Raw genomic sequence first — 16,879 nt, 5'->3', positions numbered from 1 at the left:
ATTACTGTAACCATGTGACCTATAATTGTGTACATACCTTGTACAGATGAAACATACTAGCGTTTTATGTATTCATTTGTATGAAGTCACACTTTCCTGGAGTCACTTAAAACAGTGAGCTTATGCATTTATTTAAAAGTAAAAGCTCAAGAAAGAAATTTTGTAAAACCCAAAGATGAAGAAAAACCTCTTAAACCTCTTGTTTTTATGTAAACTGAATATATAATTTTTTTTGGTTGTGCAGTTTGTTTAACTGTAACTACACATAGAACTAGATGGTTGTAGTTTTGTAAAAGCTGGACAATTTAAACAAAGTTTTTCTGGGCAGTATAAGACTGTACCTAGTATCTAAGAGTAAAAAAAAAAAATCTCACTCCCCTTAAATAAACTCCTACCCCTCTTCTGTTTTTTTACTATTTGCACAGAAGATCTGTTGATCCGTTCTCAGCCTATTACATTAGATTTCTTGGTGTAGTTAGATTTTATTTCCTGGCTATATAACATGGATATTAGCTTTCCTTTTCATTGGAAATCAGCTCCAAAAGGCATCTAATTGATAACAATTGCAGTTAATTCAATATTTTTATGAATCTTTTTTATTAAAAAATATTAATAATTTTAAAAGTTATTAATACCTTTACATTAACAATTAATTTTGATTAATGAACTATTCAGCAAGTTCAAAAAAACTAATAAAAGGTATGTCAGAATTGAGTACTTTTGTATTCACCAACAGCTTTCAGGGATATAATGTGTTTAAGTTGTTTATATGTAGCTCTAAGTCCCAGCCCCGTTCATTTAAACCCACCACCTCCCCAATATAACGACTGACTACTGTCTTCCTCCCCCTCTGAAGACAAAGAGACCTCTGATGTAGGAGGCGTGACTCTTTCCATACATAGCCAGTAATATAATACTTCAAATTAGTACAGCAACAGTGTGGTTTTTGTGATTGTGTAGGTGTAGCTCGAATTAGCAAACAAACAACTAGAAAGTAAATAACTTCTTTCTTGATGCAAAAAAACCCAATCTGTAATTAAGGGTCATTAGCCTTCTAATTAAAGCATTCATATGGGACAACCAAAGTACTTTTAAAGGTTTGAAATTTCTTTCAAGATTGCACCTATCTATAATCATCAGCATTTATCGTTTGTCGAGCAAAAAAGAACAAATGATAACCTGGAAATAGCAAACACAACTAATCATCTCCTTGCAGAAGAAAATGAGAAATATCAAGCCATTTTCACTTGTTGCATTAAGAAATTTATTGAAGATATTGTGTTACCTAAATGTGTTTGGCCAATTGCCATAGCAGGGTTACTGGCCCATGCTGTTACTGTTAAAGATTTGTAAACTCTTTTAGTATCATTTACTTACAGGACAAATACAAATATTCCCATAGCTTTCCATTGTTTACATAAACCAACTTAAAAAGGTTGCTATTTTGATTTCAGCTCTGCAGGAGTTACCTGTAAGTGATTTGTAGATTTTTTAGCATTATTATTATTCGGTTTAAAAAATATATAAAATTGTAAAATAATTTTTTTATATAAAAAAAAAAGACGAGGTTCCACATCCCTTAAACTGTCAATTTGCTCTGGGGCTAAGCTAAATCCTTTATGGGTTGAAAGTGTATATGTATACAAAAATTTCAATCTTAGCAAAATGTGATTTAAATAAATAAGTATGTTAAGAGCCAAATAACACAAATAGTCTTAACTGTTTTTTAGAATTTCACTGAATGAGCGGAAATAATATTTAATATTTAATCCTTTTGGGGTCCTACGATCTTGCTGCCCTCAGCAATTAAAAAAGACAGACAAAATGTAATTCTTATAGGACTTTGTGGAAATACCATAACAATTTATGTTGTAATTAGACATGGTTATTATTTCTTAGAAACTGGGAATTAAAATATATGAATAAGTGCAAAGGTCCGCTAAGGTAACTAGAAAGTATCAAAGTTCACACATGATGAACTAGGGTAAAGCAAATGCAACTGAATAGAAATGGCTTTCATCTGGTTGTTCACAGCACAGAACAAAAATAGAGATTGCCAGGTCCTTTAGCTATTGACATTTGAAATCAGCATGCATCCAAAGCTGAATGTTGGTTTAATCTTATTACACCTAATTCTTGTTTTCATCTACTTGTATTAGATTGAAAATTTACACACTACATAGTTTAAAGAGAATAAGAATCCAAAGCTGGACAATTGGCATACACCAATAACAAAGACTTTTAATTCATGAAGCTCTAAAAGATCATAAAGATGATATACTAAAACATAAGAATAAGTAAAATTTAAAGCTAGATAAAACAGTAGTCATTAATTTAGTAAAATAGTTGCAGTTATTTATGACAAAACAAAATGTAACAAAGAAAAATTAACGTTCTACAATAATGCATAACAAAGTATTTGTTCTTTTCTATATAGTGTTTGGAACTGATAAAACAAAAAACAGCGTGTTTAATATAACACACACAGTGGAAAGTCATTAATCAAGTAGCACCAATAAAGAATCTCTAGGTTTTGGCAATTAGTTCTTCCTTTTTAAACAAGAAAACTTTAAAACCAAAGCCATCAAGACACGGCATTGCATCTAGTAGAGGTGAAGACGGAGACATCTGCAGGCTTAGGTGCCACACTGCGAATAATTGTCCGCTTTCTCAGCAATATATTCTTTCAAGCTCATCGCTTCTGCCAACAGAACTTCCAATTCTTTGATTTTATTCATTTTATGTAGTACTGCATTTTGAATCCTTTTCTCCAAGACTGAAAATCAGTTGGAGAATGGAATGTTTATATATTTTACACTCAAGATAAATGAGCAATACATTTCAGCCACAGAGGTCATGCAAGTCATATACTTAAACACATGAACATACCTTCAATTTGATTCATTTTAGATTCAACATCTTTCGCCATGTTTTCAGCCTCCTTTTTTATTTTCTTCAGGTGCTCAGTTCTTGTATCATTTAGTCCCTGAGAGATGTTTTTCAGTTTTTCTAACTGCTCTTCCACATCTCCAAGATCCTAAAAAATGAATTAAAACATTTGCCCAGGTGTCATGGCTCCATGGAAATATATCCTTATTAAAACGTAAATTAAGGCAATTTGTTTTGTGGGAATTTTATTTACCGTAATTTCCGGACTATAAAGTGCACCCATATATAAGCCTATAAGCTGCAGGTGTCTACACTGAAACTAATGAACTTTACACAGGCTTTAACGAAAGACAGTCTGTTACACAGTGTAACAGGTGAAATATGTTGCGCTTCTTTTAGGAGCATAGTGGTATTTTGGGAATAGCCTGGCGCCGCATTTTTTCACTATTACTGCATGTGTGGAGACTGAGGAATTTGTCCTTATTATTTTCTGATGCTCATTTCTAAGTTTCTTTGACTAACCCATAACGCTGTTGCCAAGAATAATAAAAAAGCATGAGTTTTATCCCTTGACCCAGACTCAACGAGTTACAACGGCTTATATCTAAACGGTAGCCTACCAAGTAAGTCATTGTTTACTGTCTTCCTCCTTTCTTTCACAACTAATACTCTCGGGAGTTTATCTTTTGGCATCGTCGTGCGTTTAAGAAAATTTCATTGGTCTAATGTTATAAAGTTCAATTTTTTGGCTTAAAGTTTGTGAAACCGGGAAAAACCCAGGAAAAATCCATAAATTAGCCGCTTCGTTGTAGCAGCTTATAGTCTGAAAAATAAAAAAAAATTATTTATATCTTTCTTTAACATTTTTCCCCATTTTTTTTAAATGAATACTTTCCATTTAGTAGATGAACGATTAGAGACAATTTCACCACCTCTGTGTGTTGGTAAGTGTGTGTGTTAACTGATGCCACTGACCTCGTTAGCCTCTGTAACATTGGCTAATGCTGCATCAGCTGCACTTTTTGCCTCCAATGCCTGAGCTCTATTCATTTCTGTTTTATTTTTTAGAGCCTCAATTTGTTCTTCAAGTGTTTTCGTCCTAGGCGTGCCTAAATCTTCTTCAACATTCTTTAGTTTTACATCAGTCTGTTGGGAATAACAGTGAACTTTATAAATACTTTTGTAAGTACACCTAATACAACAGACCTAAACATTTCACCTAATGAGACATCTTAATTTAAATATTTACCTGGTCAAGTAATTCAGTGGTAGCATTTATGTTGTCTTCGGATTCATTCAGCTTCTGCTTTATCTTGTCTTGGAGTTTGGCAGTGTCATTCAGGACTTTTTCTATGTATCCAACATCTGTGTCCTTAGTTCTGTTTCTGAAAAAGAAAAGAGCAAGAGCTGTGTGCTACTAAATAATATGTTTAAATTATTTGTTAAAAACCACTCCATGTTATTTGGTGTAGTTGGATCAGTGCATGATGATGATAATAATAATGATTATGATGATCAAAATAACAAAGTACTTACAGAATTTCATTAGCCTTGTTTTTTAAGTCTTCGGCTAATTTGGCCTTATCCTCCAAGTCCTTCAGGTCTTCTGTAATGTGTGTGAAGTTTTTCATCATTTTCTGAATATCCTCAATCATCTTCTTGATCTCATCTGGAGAACTGGGAAGCTTAATATCCAACACGGCAGAGGCTACCTTATCAATGTCGTCCGGTTCCATTGCCTCTGCTACAGCAAGAGTGACAAAGCAGTATAGAAATAAGTTTATATCATACTCAATTTATAGTTTACTGTCTCCTATTAGGTTTTAACAAGTAAATCAAACAAAATCTACGTATATTACCAGACTTTAATGACTGTAATGTAATTTGTGAATGGCAGTTAAGTTTACCAAAACTGGGCCATAATAAATCATATGCCTTACCTCTGAGGTACTCCCTGACACTTTCTATGAGTTTTTTAGTGTCATTCTTGGCCTTTTCGAACTTGTTCTTACTCTTGATGATTTTATTCATCATGTTCTGGGCTTTGTTTTTTACATCGTTATTTATATTTTTGATGTCATTGATCTAAGAACAGAAATAATTCATACATAATCAGTTCATTTAAACAACAACAAATTAGATAGATCTTCCCACTGCACCACGCTGCCTAAGATCCTCCAGCACTGCTCGACTGGTACCACCTTCTCTCAGAATGATAGGTAAGTATACTTCAAGGCTCTTCTCTGTTTTGGCACCGAGGTGGTGGAATGAACTTTCCCTAGATGTCCAAACTGTCCCGGGCTATCTTCAAGGGAGGGGTGAGGACCTACCTCTTCCTGAAACACTTAAACTAACACTTTCCCAGTTTGCTTTGTTTAAAAAAAAACTCAACAGAGTTGTAGGCTGATTTATCTTAAATTTGTAATCTAGCATACCAGTGTATATTTATTTACTGATAGAGACTCAAAGCACTTTTGTATGTTGCTCTGGACAAGGGCTCTGTTAAATGACGCAAATGTAAATGTAAAAATAGAAACGGAACACTTCCCACTTTTAGTGTGTCAGTCACTTTGTAACACTCAGCAGCATGTGTAAAATAGCAAAGTCACAGCTGACAAAATGCTTACAAAATAGTTATAACACGTATGTATGGTGTGATTTATCATGCCTTTGTATCCGCTCCAGTCAGATTTTGGAGGAGGCTTTGAATGCCTGCTTTGATCTTCTTTGCTGTTTCTGTGGCGTTGAGGGCAACAGGAAGACTTCCTGTACACGATGGTCCGCCACACTTCCCACACAAAGCACCCCCACACACAGCCTTTTCACACTCTGCATCACCTGGTGCACCACAAATCTATCAATGATATTCAAAGATTCAATGAATGCAAAATTCTGAATGCTTATTTTTTTAAATATTAGTAATCCGGAATTAGTTTGCCTACAAATAATGCACTTATTTATACATTTATCCTGAAAAACTGTTTTATTCATTGCAGGGTTTTGATGGATCCTGAGCGTATCCAATGGGAGCACAGATCCACAGTGCATGGAACATTAGTGCATCCATGGCAGCATGCATACACACTGCACACTTTAGAGACGCCAAGTCACCTATTAGACGTGAGAAAAAACTGGAGAACCAGCTATGAAGCTATGTGGAGAACTTGGAGAACATTCCAAGAACAGTAACACTACCAGCAGCACCAATCAGCCACCTATATATTTTATTGATCAGTATTATTATATACTTATTTATTATATATATAAAATCACGTGATAAAAACAACAAGGTAAAATGAGTATGTTTAAAATTCCAGCTCATAAAAATCTTCTGTGATCTCTGTAACCTGATCTGTATATGCACATATTTTACAATGCACATACTGATACATGGCTTTGTGTGCATCAATAAAATCCATACAATAGATTATATTGCTGATTAATGTCATGAAGATATATCAGAGTGGGTGAAATTAATGAAATGAAAAGCCTTAAATTATGTAGAAAAACTATACACAAACAATAAATAAATAGGTTTTTAACATGATCACACTGCATTAGGTAAGTTTTAAGCAATTTCACAATTGAAAAAAAAAGAAATAAAGGGGGAAAAATTTTATTCACTGTGTAAGTAACAGTTCCTTTCTCTTACCTCCTCATTAAGTTTGGTCACACTGAGCTCTTTGACCTTCCTCTCCAGTACATCCAAGGGCCTCAACTGGCATTTAGCCAGTTCTTTTTTTGTGTCCTGTCGGGTCTGCCTGGAAGCATCTATATTATTTCTTGCCTGCTTCACACGTTCTTCATCTTTCAGGAAGTCATTATGGAGATTACGGATTTTCTCCAGTGCATCTGCAAAAAAATAGACCATGCCATTTCCTGCAATGTCTTTTATATTGTCAGTGAAATATTTTATGAAGAATGAGAGGATTCGTATGCACACTTACCCTTTATCTCTCTTAGATCTACTTTTTGGGAGTCTTTAATTTTCTTTTGCAGATCATCCAGTAGCCTCTTGAACTCATGATGAATGTTATCAATTTCACTTTCCAGCAAATTAGATGGATTAATAATTATTGTGTTTGGATCAGTGGTCTCTGTTAAGTTCCTGATATATAAATAAGAAAAACTGTAACAACATTTTAGCTTGAGACCCTCAAATTAGATTACCAAACAGCACTTCAATCAGTTATTCTATATTTCAGTTTTAAGGAAATATTCATTTCGAACTGTACCTGATTTGATTCAGGAAATTCGCTATGCTTTTCAGGCCAACCTGGTCATTGCCTAGCATGCTTACCAGGCTCCTAAGCTTCTCATTTAACTTTTGTATTTTTTCTTGGTGTCGCTTGTCGCTATGTAACAGATTTCCACCATGTTTCGAGAGCACCGACTGCATGATTTCCATAGCCTGTGTAATGTCTGTGGCATTTTTTTCCCATTGATGGTAACAAGGGTGACATGGCTCACAGACAGGGAAGATTGAATCATATCCTGGGGCACACTTTTCACAGAAATTGCCACTTACTCCAGCCCGACACAGACATTCACCAGTGTCAGGATCACAGCCTGGGTAAATAGAGCCCTGCATTTCACAGTCACAGGCTAGAAAGGTGAGTTGGAGAAAATTGGAATAATGAAATTAATACATCTAATCAACAACAGCAGAATTTATATTAAAATGACACCAACAATGTCTCAATCGTTTAACCACATACAAATGCACTGAATGTCAGGATTTCCAAAATGATTGGCTGCACACTCCATGCACTGTTTACCACCATATCCTGTTTCACAAGGACACTGCCCAGTAATCTGGATTCATAGAACGAGGAAGAAAATGTGTTTATACATATATCTGTATGTATCTGAACAACAATATTATTATGTCTTAAGAAGGTCACCTTGTCACAAAGATTATTGACAGAATGGCCTGTGTGACAGTTACAGGGCTGACACCCAGAAATTCCACTCATATTCCAGTATCCATCCTCACAGCGATCACACCGAATGCCTACCACACCACGACGACACGGGCACTGCCCGGTCACCTCATCACAAATGCAGGGGCCGCCCAGTGGGCATTTAGATATGTTTGTGCCTTGCTGGTCACATGAGCATTCTGTAAACACACAAACAGGGAAAGAAAAGCAAAAAAAGTCCATCATTTCTTTTTAACGGTTCAATATTCATGTAAATTCCATTTTAACTCTGTGCTCACATCTGTGGTGTGGATTTTGATATCTTTCATCATAAGGCTCTACAGTTTGATTTATTCATTAATTCTCACTCACACAGACTTCTAACACTTACAGACACATAAAAACATCCCACAGATGACACTGGATTCCACAGAGACAGACTCTCGTGCAATATTCTCTTTTCTAGCAATAATTTGTAGCTCACTTTTCTCAGAAAGAGTTTTTCAGTATGAAAGCTACAGTTCACCAATTAGAATGTCTCAGTAGAAATCTGAGCATGATGGAGGACACACTTTCTGCAGAGACATTAAAGCCTGACTATTACACCACTGCCATTATCAATGACCAGGCAAAGTCCTAAGCTATTTTTTGTTAATAAATCGCTGTAACCCTCTTACTCCTGACTCCTTTAAAATCACCCTGCAACCCTGCTTTTTTAATTTATATATTTATAAATACAGTACACAACATCTGAAGGAGATTTCAGAGCATCCCACTACCAGAGCTACCACTAGTCACCAGAATCCTATGCCTACATTTAAAGACATTTAGACATTTAAAAGCATTGCACTCATGTGTCCATACAATTAATATTTTTGATAAATGTAAATGGAACGCTAATGAAAAGTGTATTCCAGAAACAAACACTCCATACCTCTGCAGTCCTGGAGCAGTGCATTCCCGTAATATCCTGGCTTACAGGTCTGGCACTGAGGCCCAAACGTGTTAAGCAAGCAGCGAAGACACTCTCCAGTTAAAGGATCACACGCCTCGCCATCACTGGGATCGATGTTGTTGTTGCAGGGGCATTCTTTACAATTAGTGCCTGGTAAAAGCAGGTTACCGTAGTAACCAGGTGCACACTTATCACAGCGTAAGCCTGTAAAAAAAAAAAAAAGAAGAGAGACTCAGTAATGTAAGGTTATTGTATGTAAATACATTTGATTGTGAAAATGATAATCTTTATTATTTTTTTTTAGGTTAGACTGTGTAAAATACAATGCAGCTCGAAAACTAATGTTAAGGAACTAGTGTATTGCCTTTGTAAAGCAGTGTGTGTACATAGGTGACAGCTCAGACCTTGATGCCCCGTCTTGCATTGACAGGCCACGGTTATTGAATTTGTGTCTCCTCTGCAGGAGTCAGCAAAGAAACGACCACTGCCTATTATGTCTGGACACATGCATGTCTTGCAGGGTTGCCTTAGTACTGGATCGCCAAAGTAACCTTCAACACACCTGTTGAACAACAGAGGTCACACACGAAACAATTCTAACAACTATGCCTGTTTGTTTGTTTGTATCAGTTTATTTTATTTACTAACTGTTAAGACTTTTTAGAGTTTTTATTATTTTTTAAGAACTCCTACCTTTCACAGTGGGATCCAGCTGAATGCCCCCTGCAGTTTAGACACACTCCAGAGTCATCACAGTGGTCAGCCAGCCCATTACACTGACAAGGTTTGCATTTAGGAAAACTATAATATCCAGGCAGACACCCATCACATTGTCTACCTGTGACTCCATTATGACATTGGCACTGTCCAGTTTTATGGTCACAGAACTCAGCTTTGGAACCGAGTGGCTCACAGTTACATGCTGGGGAATTCAGAGAAGGCATACTATATTGACTATCCATTCACTGGATTTTAGTTTAAAGCATTAATGTTATTAATATCCATGTACAAAAAATACTACACTTGCCAATACCTCACATTTGTCTTCCCTAAGTGTGTATTACTCACGTGAGCAGCCATTTTGTCCAAACTCATAGGTCAAAGGAGCACAGGTGTCGCAACAGCGGCCAACCACATTTTGTTTGCAGTTGCATTGTCCGTTAAATTTACTACAGGCTGAGCTAAGTGATCCCACATGATTGCATCTACAAGCTGTAAAAAAAAAAACACACGTGAAAATAAACAGACTTTGACCCAAAATCACTATCACGTGTAAATAGTACTAAACAGTATGAAAAGTTAAGCAAGCTTTTGCATTATATGACATTTTTTATTTGATGTCATGTTTGGTGATGTACTAATCATTTGGAAACACCATGGTTACACTTGCATCTTTACATATTCATATCATGTTGCTTAGTTTATTGCCTGTATATAAATAGCACTGTTTCAATTTTGCTATGTTTCTGTGACATATTAGTAGGATACTCACGAATTGCACCATTGTGGATGTATGCTGACATGCTGGCTACCAGTTTTTCACACACCTCAGGTAGGGTATGTTCTCCTACCTGTGCACCCAATTCCACACAGCGATACTGCTGGTACTGAGCCAGGTCTGCATCAGAGCAGAAATTTGGCAGAGACTCCATCTTTGGAATAAGTCCCATCTGAGAATTTATTACAAAATAACATCAGGCTATCTAACCTAGTTTCTTTTCATGTTGTGTATGATCGATCAATAGTGGTGGAAAGATACAAATAAAACAGCTTACAGAGTCGATTAGAATATGTGAGCTGCAATAAGGGTCTGGATTTTCAAAAGTGATATCCACATAGTACCTCACACCAGAACTGAGACATACAGAAGGATCCAACATGGCTGCCCTACATTTAATAAAACATCGGGGGGAGAAAATTGCTAAAAGCAACAGCAACACAACCTGTATAACAAATATAGCAATAAAACTACTTAATAATAAAAATAATTAAAAACAACTTTAATGTGTGGCTGCAGGTGTTCTCCACTTCTAATTCCATCAGTATAGCCATCACAATGATCAGCTCACCTGCTAGTGATAGGAAGCATAAAGGTTTTCTCTGATGGATCAAATGGACAGTTTTCATCAGGAGATCCTAATGGCACAATTTTTACTGTGGCTGTCCATCCATCTGTGTTCTACACTCATACAGAGAAAATAAAAACCATACTAATTAGTACAAGTGAAATTACACCCAATTACTAATCATATATACAGTATACTACACAATTTAGTAATGCTGCAAAAATTTCAGTTCAGGTCTTATAGAAGGCACATACTATATAAAATTATATATAAAAAAAAAATATACAAACCTCCAGCTCATACCGAACAACAAGATGATAGTTAAGAGTAAGTGGGATGTTGGTGATAATGAATCGGAGTCCTGCTCCATCTTGAACCCGCACCACTCCTGGTCCAGTCCAAGTAATAAGTTCATCTGGGGTATGTGGTCGTAGGATGACCTGATGGAGGAATCCCGGTTGCAGGGAAATGGTACTCTGTAGGACCAAAGGACAATTTTGAACATGGTAAGTAAACAATATTCCAGATCTGTTAAACGGTGTATTTGTCAAACTGTACCTGGCCTTGTCTTCGTTTTCGACGGCCCTCACGCTTAACCGCTACAAATCTCCCGTCCCTGAATTCTACATCATAGCCTCTGCTTTTGAAGTAGTTCACACAGCTCGGTAGAGTGACAGCAGGAGGTAAAGTCTGATATGCTACAGGAGGCCAAACATTCTCATAAACTGAAGGTTCAGAGGTGTAGGGGTCATATGTCTCCTGCACTGTAGGCTCAGGTTCGTAATAAGGTGGTGGTGTAGGCTCACGAGTCTTTGATCCTGGGGGACAGTATGGAAGTGGACGAGGTGGAGTAGGATACAGGGGAGGTACAACCTAGGAAACATAATTATATGTTATAAAAGCCTGCTATATGTTTAGTTTGTCATACTTAACAGTCTGTCAAAGCAATGACAGCTATTTTATTATTTTCTTTTCCACACGTGTTGTCATTGCACATTAACCAAGGTTTTTTTTCTTGCATAATTTTTACTTTGCTCACACACCAGGTCAGAGAAGCATTTGGTGTCCAGAGGAACAGCACTTTCAGCCTCATAGAGATAAAAATCAAGGGGGGCCAGGAAGTAACCAGGTTCAGGTTCGCTACAGCGACGTCCCACCATATTGGCTCTGCATTGACACTGGCCATTGTCTGAGATACACCTAAGTATAAATACATAAACACAAACATGCATATTTGTGCTGTGGTTTCCCAGAGGATTAAAATATTGGGTAGGGGTTTGGAACGTGCTAACTTACAGAGTAGTGAAAGCTCCTCCGATGTCGCAGTCACAAGGTATACAGTCATAAACTGTATTTCCTAGTCCCCAGTATCCTGGCTAAGAAATATTAATAAAACTTTTTATAAAAGACAACGTTCAGACACATATGTACATTAGCAAAAATCGTGGGATGTATTTTTTTCGGTAGAAATAATGGAATTGTGGGACTCACTATACACTGGTCACATTCTGGTCCTTGGGCCAAGTGGTTACAATTACATTGTCCTGTGTTCTGGTCACATGGTGATGTGTTTATAGTGCCCAAGAAGTTACACATACAACCTGGTCAAGAAGAAGAACAAAAAACGTTATCTACTAATAAACAAAAATAAATAAGTTGTATTTAATATTTACATTGTAAAAAAATATTAAAGCAATAAAAATAATAAACAATAAAATCAAGCAGCAATGAATAATTATTTAGATGATTTTATACATTTCAAGCGTAATATTATTATGAGAATATTACAAAGCATGTAAATCAGTGGAAAGTCAAGAAAAAAAAACTCTTACTCTGACAGCCCTTGGGGTTATCCTGGCTGAGACTATAGTATCCAATCTTGCATCGGTCACAGTGTTCACCCTCTACATTCTGTTTACACACACACTGACCACTCACTGGATCACACAGCCCACCATCCACAGACCCGTCAGAGTGGCAGGTGCAAGCTGCAGAGAAACAAAATAAAGGCATAAGATATAAAAACTATTTTGCTGATCAACTGGATTCTGATGCCTTTTGGATTTTTAAATACACTCACGTATGCAGCCATGAGGATCATTTAGAGAATGCAGGGGGTCCTTGTAATAGTGTGGTTTGCAGAGCTCACACTGAGCACCCATGCGGTTATTTCTACAGTCATCACACACACCACCACTGACCTGTCCAGTGGCAATGTAGCGCTGTTGGTCAAAGTGACATCGCTCAGCGTGACCATTGCAATTGCACCCTGTAATTAATTGTGGAAGATTTTCAGCCATTATTTACTTTCTATAATCTAAGCTCCTGTAGTCTAATATATCTAATATATAGTAAGATTCTATGTGAGATGCTATACAACTCTATATAATAATTCGTTTTTTTAAAACATTTTGTTAGACATTTGTATTTTTTTTTTAATTGTTGCTGTATTTACTTTTGCAAACATTGTGATAGAAGGGTATCTGCGAGAGTGAAAGGGAAAGTTTATAGGACTGTGGTGAGATCTGCGTTATTGTATGGTTAAGAGACAGTGGCATTGAGTAAAAGACAAGAGGTGGAGCTAAAGGCAGCAGAGCTGAAGATGTTAAGGTTTCTCTTGGGAGTGATGAAGATGGACAGGATAAGAAATTAGTTTATTAGAGGGACAGCGCATGTAGAACGTTTTGGAAACAATGTGAGGGAGGCGAGATTGAGATGGTTTGGACATGTTCAGAGGAGGGACATGGTGTATATCAGTAGGAGAATGCTAAAGATGAAACCGACAGGAAGAAGAAAAAGAGAAAGACCAAGGAGGCGGTTTATGGATGTGGTGAGGGAAGACATGCAGGTAATTGGCGTGAAAGAGGCAGATGTAGAGGACAGGGATGGTATGGAGAAGGATGATCCGCTGTGGCGACCCCTAATGGTAGAAGCCAAAAGAAGAAGATTTACTTTTGCAAACATGTGGGTCAGTGCTCCCAGCTGGCCTCCAGGGGGAGTCATTGTAAAAATCCTGGCACTTTTCACAGTTGTTTCCCATAGTGTTATGTTGACACACACATCGACCGTGAACCTGAAAACAAAAGGCCCGATACATCAGATACTACATACTATCGTACTTAACAGTGTGTGACAGCAATTTTCCTTTTTATTTCCACACTTATTGTCATTGCCCAATAACAAGGTCTCATTTTATTGCACATCTCTTACAGAGTAATTGCAGTACTGTATATATTTAAACACAAGTACTTCCTGAATTTAACATTAATTTTACAATTATTCTCAACTGTTTATGGTAATACTGTGTATCAAATCCGAAGCTCAGTTATTTATAGTAATTCAGAAACTATTGCCATGCTTACCATGCCAGGTTCATTCAGGGTATCTCCACGTGTGTTGTAAACAGGCATACATTGACTGGCGTGGCCATTGCAAAAGCAGCTCCCTCTGACCACCATATCATAGAGGGCATAGTAGTATTTCTCCTGTGGGTGCCTCCTTTTCCTCCCCAACAAGTCATCACCCAGTGTGAGCAAACGTGTAAAGTTCACTCGCAGGTTAGTCATGGTGATGAGCTCTAACAGCAAAAAAAAAAAAAAAAAGATATTTTATTACATATTCAATATAGAATGTATCTTATTATATAGCACATATATGGAATCCGTTGTATTACACACTTATTCAATTCTTTTAGCTGATATAATTGGTTGAAATACATTTGTAGTAATGCACTTATAGCACAAATATTTGCATAGTGTTGCCATGAAATACATTTCAGCCATGATAACTATCAGGACAAAGAAAAAAGTAGCAAAAGTGGGTTTTGTGAGGTTGTGAACTCATATACAAAAACCACTTAAACATAATTTTTCTACCATGCAAACCTTGAATGGCAGGGTCGAATGGATTTTCAATATCAAAGTTGGGGTCCAAAGCCTTTAACACCACCTGTAAGGAATTAACACTATTTAAATCATGTTATATTATGATGAACATTGGATGAAAAGGACAGATGTTGAAAGCGGTTGTACTTCGCCATCAGTAGAAGGCTCAGCTCCAGAGTAGCGGCTGTCACAAATAAGATCATCTATAGTTTCTGCGGGGCCTTCTGAGATTCCTGGGAAGTTGGTAACACAGTCATCAGAGAAGTATCGATACACCTTCCAAGTGTGACCAAAATCCTTTGACCTCTCCACCAGCATTGCAGCAGGTCTGAAACTCTATACAGTAAGGATTCAATGCATTATATTGTCAGTTAAAAGCAAATATGATGTACACCCACACCAATAAAAAAACAGAATAAGTACCTTGAATGTCATGACTAAGTGGCTAAACTGAAACATAGTCTCCAAGTCTAGTTGAATGCTGACATGATGCACACCTGAAATAAAATATAGAGTTTTAAGTGTCAGTAAGTAACAGATACTGTAGACTGATGAATCATTTATACATTTTCATACTTAATTCAATAATTTGTAATCCTTAGTGGGCACTTGAAATTTGTTACAAAAAAAAATATATTTTTTATTATTCATAAGAAACATTTACATATGTCTATATAACCCAAGCGTTTTGTTTGTTATTGTTGACGCACGTGTTTCGTAAATTCTGTGAGACTCACCGTTCTCAGACTGCCACCATTTCATCTTACGCTCTAGCTCAAAGGTGGTAATGATATTTTCAATTTGATGGCTAGTAGGGTTGTTGTATCGATTGTAGGGGCTCCTTGAGTCACAGGTGAAACATTTCTGTTCATCCTAAAAAAAAAAAAATAGGGCATTCAATTAGTTATGTCAAAACACAAATTGATTTTAATAACACGCGATTAATGCAGCACGCATTTCTGTTTGACCGTTTTTATTATAAAAATAGATAAATAAATAAATAAATAAATAAATAAATTAGAGGTTCAATTGAAACGTTCAATGCAACACACATTTATTCACGACATCTTTCTTTAATCAGATATAAAAAAATAATAATAAACTTTACCAAAAAAAAATCACTGAAATTTTGTAACATAGCAAAAGTTTGGTGTCCTGAAGATTTATGTAATTGTAAATATTTGGAAGAATATTTTGTCTTTATGCTCTATGTTTAGTATGGTTTTACTTATAATAAACATACATTTTTACAGTGGCGGGCGGTCAGGGCCTAAAGTCCTTCTCTGCTGGCCTAAACACTATCAGAAGCACTGACCTACATTTACAACCCAAATTCTAATATTTGTTCCATGAAACTGTATTAATGTATTCCCAACAGCATTTTTCCATCCTCTGATTGGTTGGTCAAAGGGAAACTGTTCGACTGGCAAAACACATCAGTAGCGCTCTGCACACATTAATACATCTAAGTTACACTTTTTTACACAATGTTTGACGGAGGAAGAGAAATTGATCTGGTCTCTGACATACCTAAAAAAATCAATTTTCAAGAAAAGCAAGACATTGTGAGAAGAGGTCAGCTAACCCCGAAGCTAGCTAGCTTGTCTCAGCCCAGGAAAGGGTTTCAATAATTGTGACGTGATAGTGGTGGTATTGAGAGGTGGATCAAGTCGGTTAAGTCCCCACTGAAGGCCCAGGTACCAAATGCATGGCTTGCCACTGCATATGCATAAAGCATCTATATTTGTACATGCCCATGTTGATTAGAGCATTAAAACCTTGAAAAGTATTAATTTAAGGTACATTTAGAACATATAATAATGTGCGATTAAGTTGCGATTAATTGTGAGTTAACTCCTGACAATCATGCGATTAAATCGCGATTAAATATTTTAATCAATTGACAGCCCTACATTCAATTGAATGAAAAACCCTTCATTGTGTCATAGCATTGGCAACTCTAGAACTATAGTATTCTAATACTACTAAGATCTATTGCTCTTGCATTGGGTGGCTAACTAACCCTGGATTGCTGAACACACACACACACACACACACACACACACACACACACACACACACACAGACATGCACAAACACACATAAATACACACACGCACACACCTAGGAGCAATTTATTGTAACCAATACAATAGTGAAGAT

At 36.6% G+C, this 16,879-nt stretch overlaps 1 protein-coding gene across 1 annotated transcript in view; it reads right to left on the bottom strand.

Annotated features, from left to right (window-relative positions):
- Window positions 1–2,221: 2,221 nt before the first annotated feature.
- The window catches only part of lamb4 (laminin, beta 4), a 19,960-nt gene continuing 5,302 nt past the window's right edge, over window positions 2,222–16,879 (bottom strand). Inside the window, exons 5-36 of the mRNA XM_083545959.1 lie at window positions 15,454–15,589; window positions 15,140–15,213; window positions 14,864–15,052; window positions 14,717–14,780; window positions 14,195–14,409; window positions 13,785–13,905; window positions 12,913–13,101; window positions 12,665–12,820; window positions 12,324–12,433; window positions 12,129–12,208; window positions 11,876–12,032; window positions 11,391–11,705; window positions 11,123–11,308; window positions 10,836–10,945; window positions 10,542–10,653; window positions 10,259–10,436; window positions 9,835–9,978; window positions 9,460–9,688; window positions 9,171–9,328; window positions 8,746–8,970; window positions 7,794–8,011; window positions 7,608–7,704; window positions 7,125–7,494; window positions 6,837–6,997; window positions 6,542–6,741; window positions 5,558–5,743; window positions 4,830–4,974; window positions 4,426–4,633; window positions 4,139–4,274; window positions 3,865–4,035; window positions 2,890–3,037; window positions 2,222–2,776 (exon numbers count right to left, since the gene is read on the bottom strand). Coding sequence (XP_083402085.1) covers window positions 2,637–2,776; window positions 2,890–3,037; window positions 3,865–4,035; window positions 4,139–4,274; window positions 4,426–4,633; window positions 4,830–4,974; window positions 5,558–5,743; window positions 6,542–6,741; window positions 6,837–6,997; window positions 7,125–7,494; window positions 7,608–7,704; window positions 7,794–8,011; window positions 8,746–8,970; window positions 9,171–9,328; window positions 9,460–9,688; window positions 9,835–9,978; window positions 10,259–10,436; window positions 10,542–10,653; window positions 10,836–10,945; window positions 11,123–11,308; window positions 11,391–11,705; window positions 11,876–12,032; window positions 12,129–12,208; window positions 12,324–12,433; window positions 12,665–12,820; window positions 12,913–13,101; window positions 13,785–13,905; window positions 14,195–14,409; window positions 14,717–14,780; window positions 14,864–15,052; window positions 15,140–15,213; window positions 15,454–15,589 — 5,328 coding nt within the window. The 3' untranslated portion in view covers window positions 2,222–2,636. The remainder of the gene's footprint in view (window positions 2,777–2,889; window positions 3,038–3,864; window positions 4,036–4,138; window positions 4,275–4,425; window positions 4,634–4,829; window positions 4,975–5,557; window positions 5,744–6,541; window positions 6,742–6,836; window positions 6,998–7,124; window positions 7,495–7,607; window positions 7,705–7,793; window positions 8,012–8,745; window positions 8,971–9,170; window positions 9,329–9,459; window positions 9,689–9,834; window positions 9,979–10,258; window positions 10,437–10,541; window positions 10,654–10,835; window positions 10,946–11,122; window positions 11,309–11,390; window positions 11,706–11,875; window positions 12,033–12,128; window positions 12,209–12,323; window positions 12,434–12,664; window positions 12,821–12,912; window positions 13,102–13,784; window positions 13,906–14,194; window positions 14,410–14,716; window positions 14,781–14,863; window positions 15,053–15,139; window positions 15,214–15,453; window positions 15,590–16,879) is intronic.

The sequence above is a fragment of the Silurus aristotelis genome (genome assembly GCF_946808225.1).
Source record: "Silurus aristotelis genome assembly, chromosome: 7".
Lineage (NCBI taxonomy): Eukaryota > Metazoa > Chordata > Actinopteri > Siluriformes > Siluridae > Silurus > Silurus aristotelis.
The sequence above is the reverse complement of the archived record's forward strand: the minus strand, read 5'-3'. Positions and strand labels throughout refer to the sequence as shown.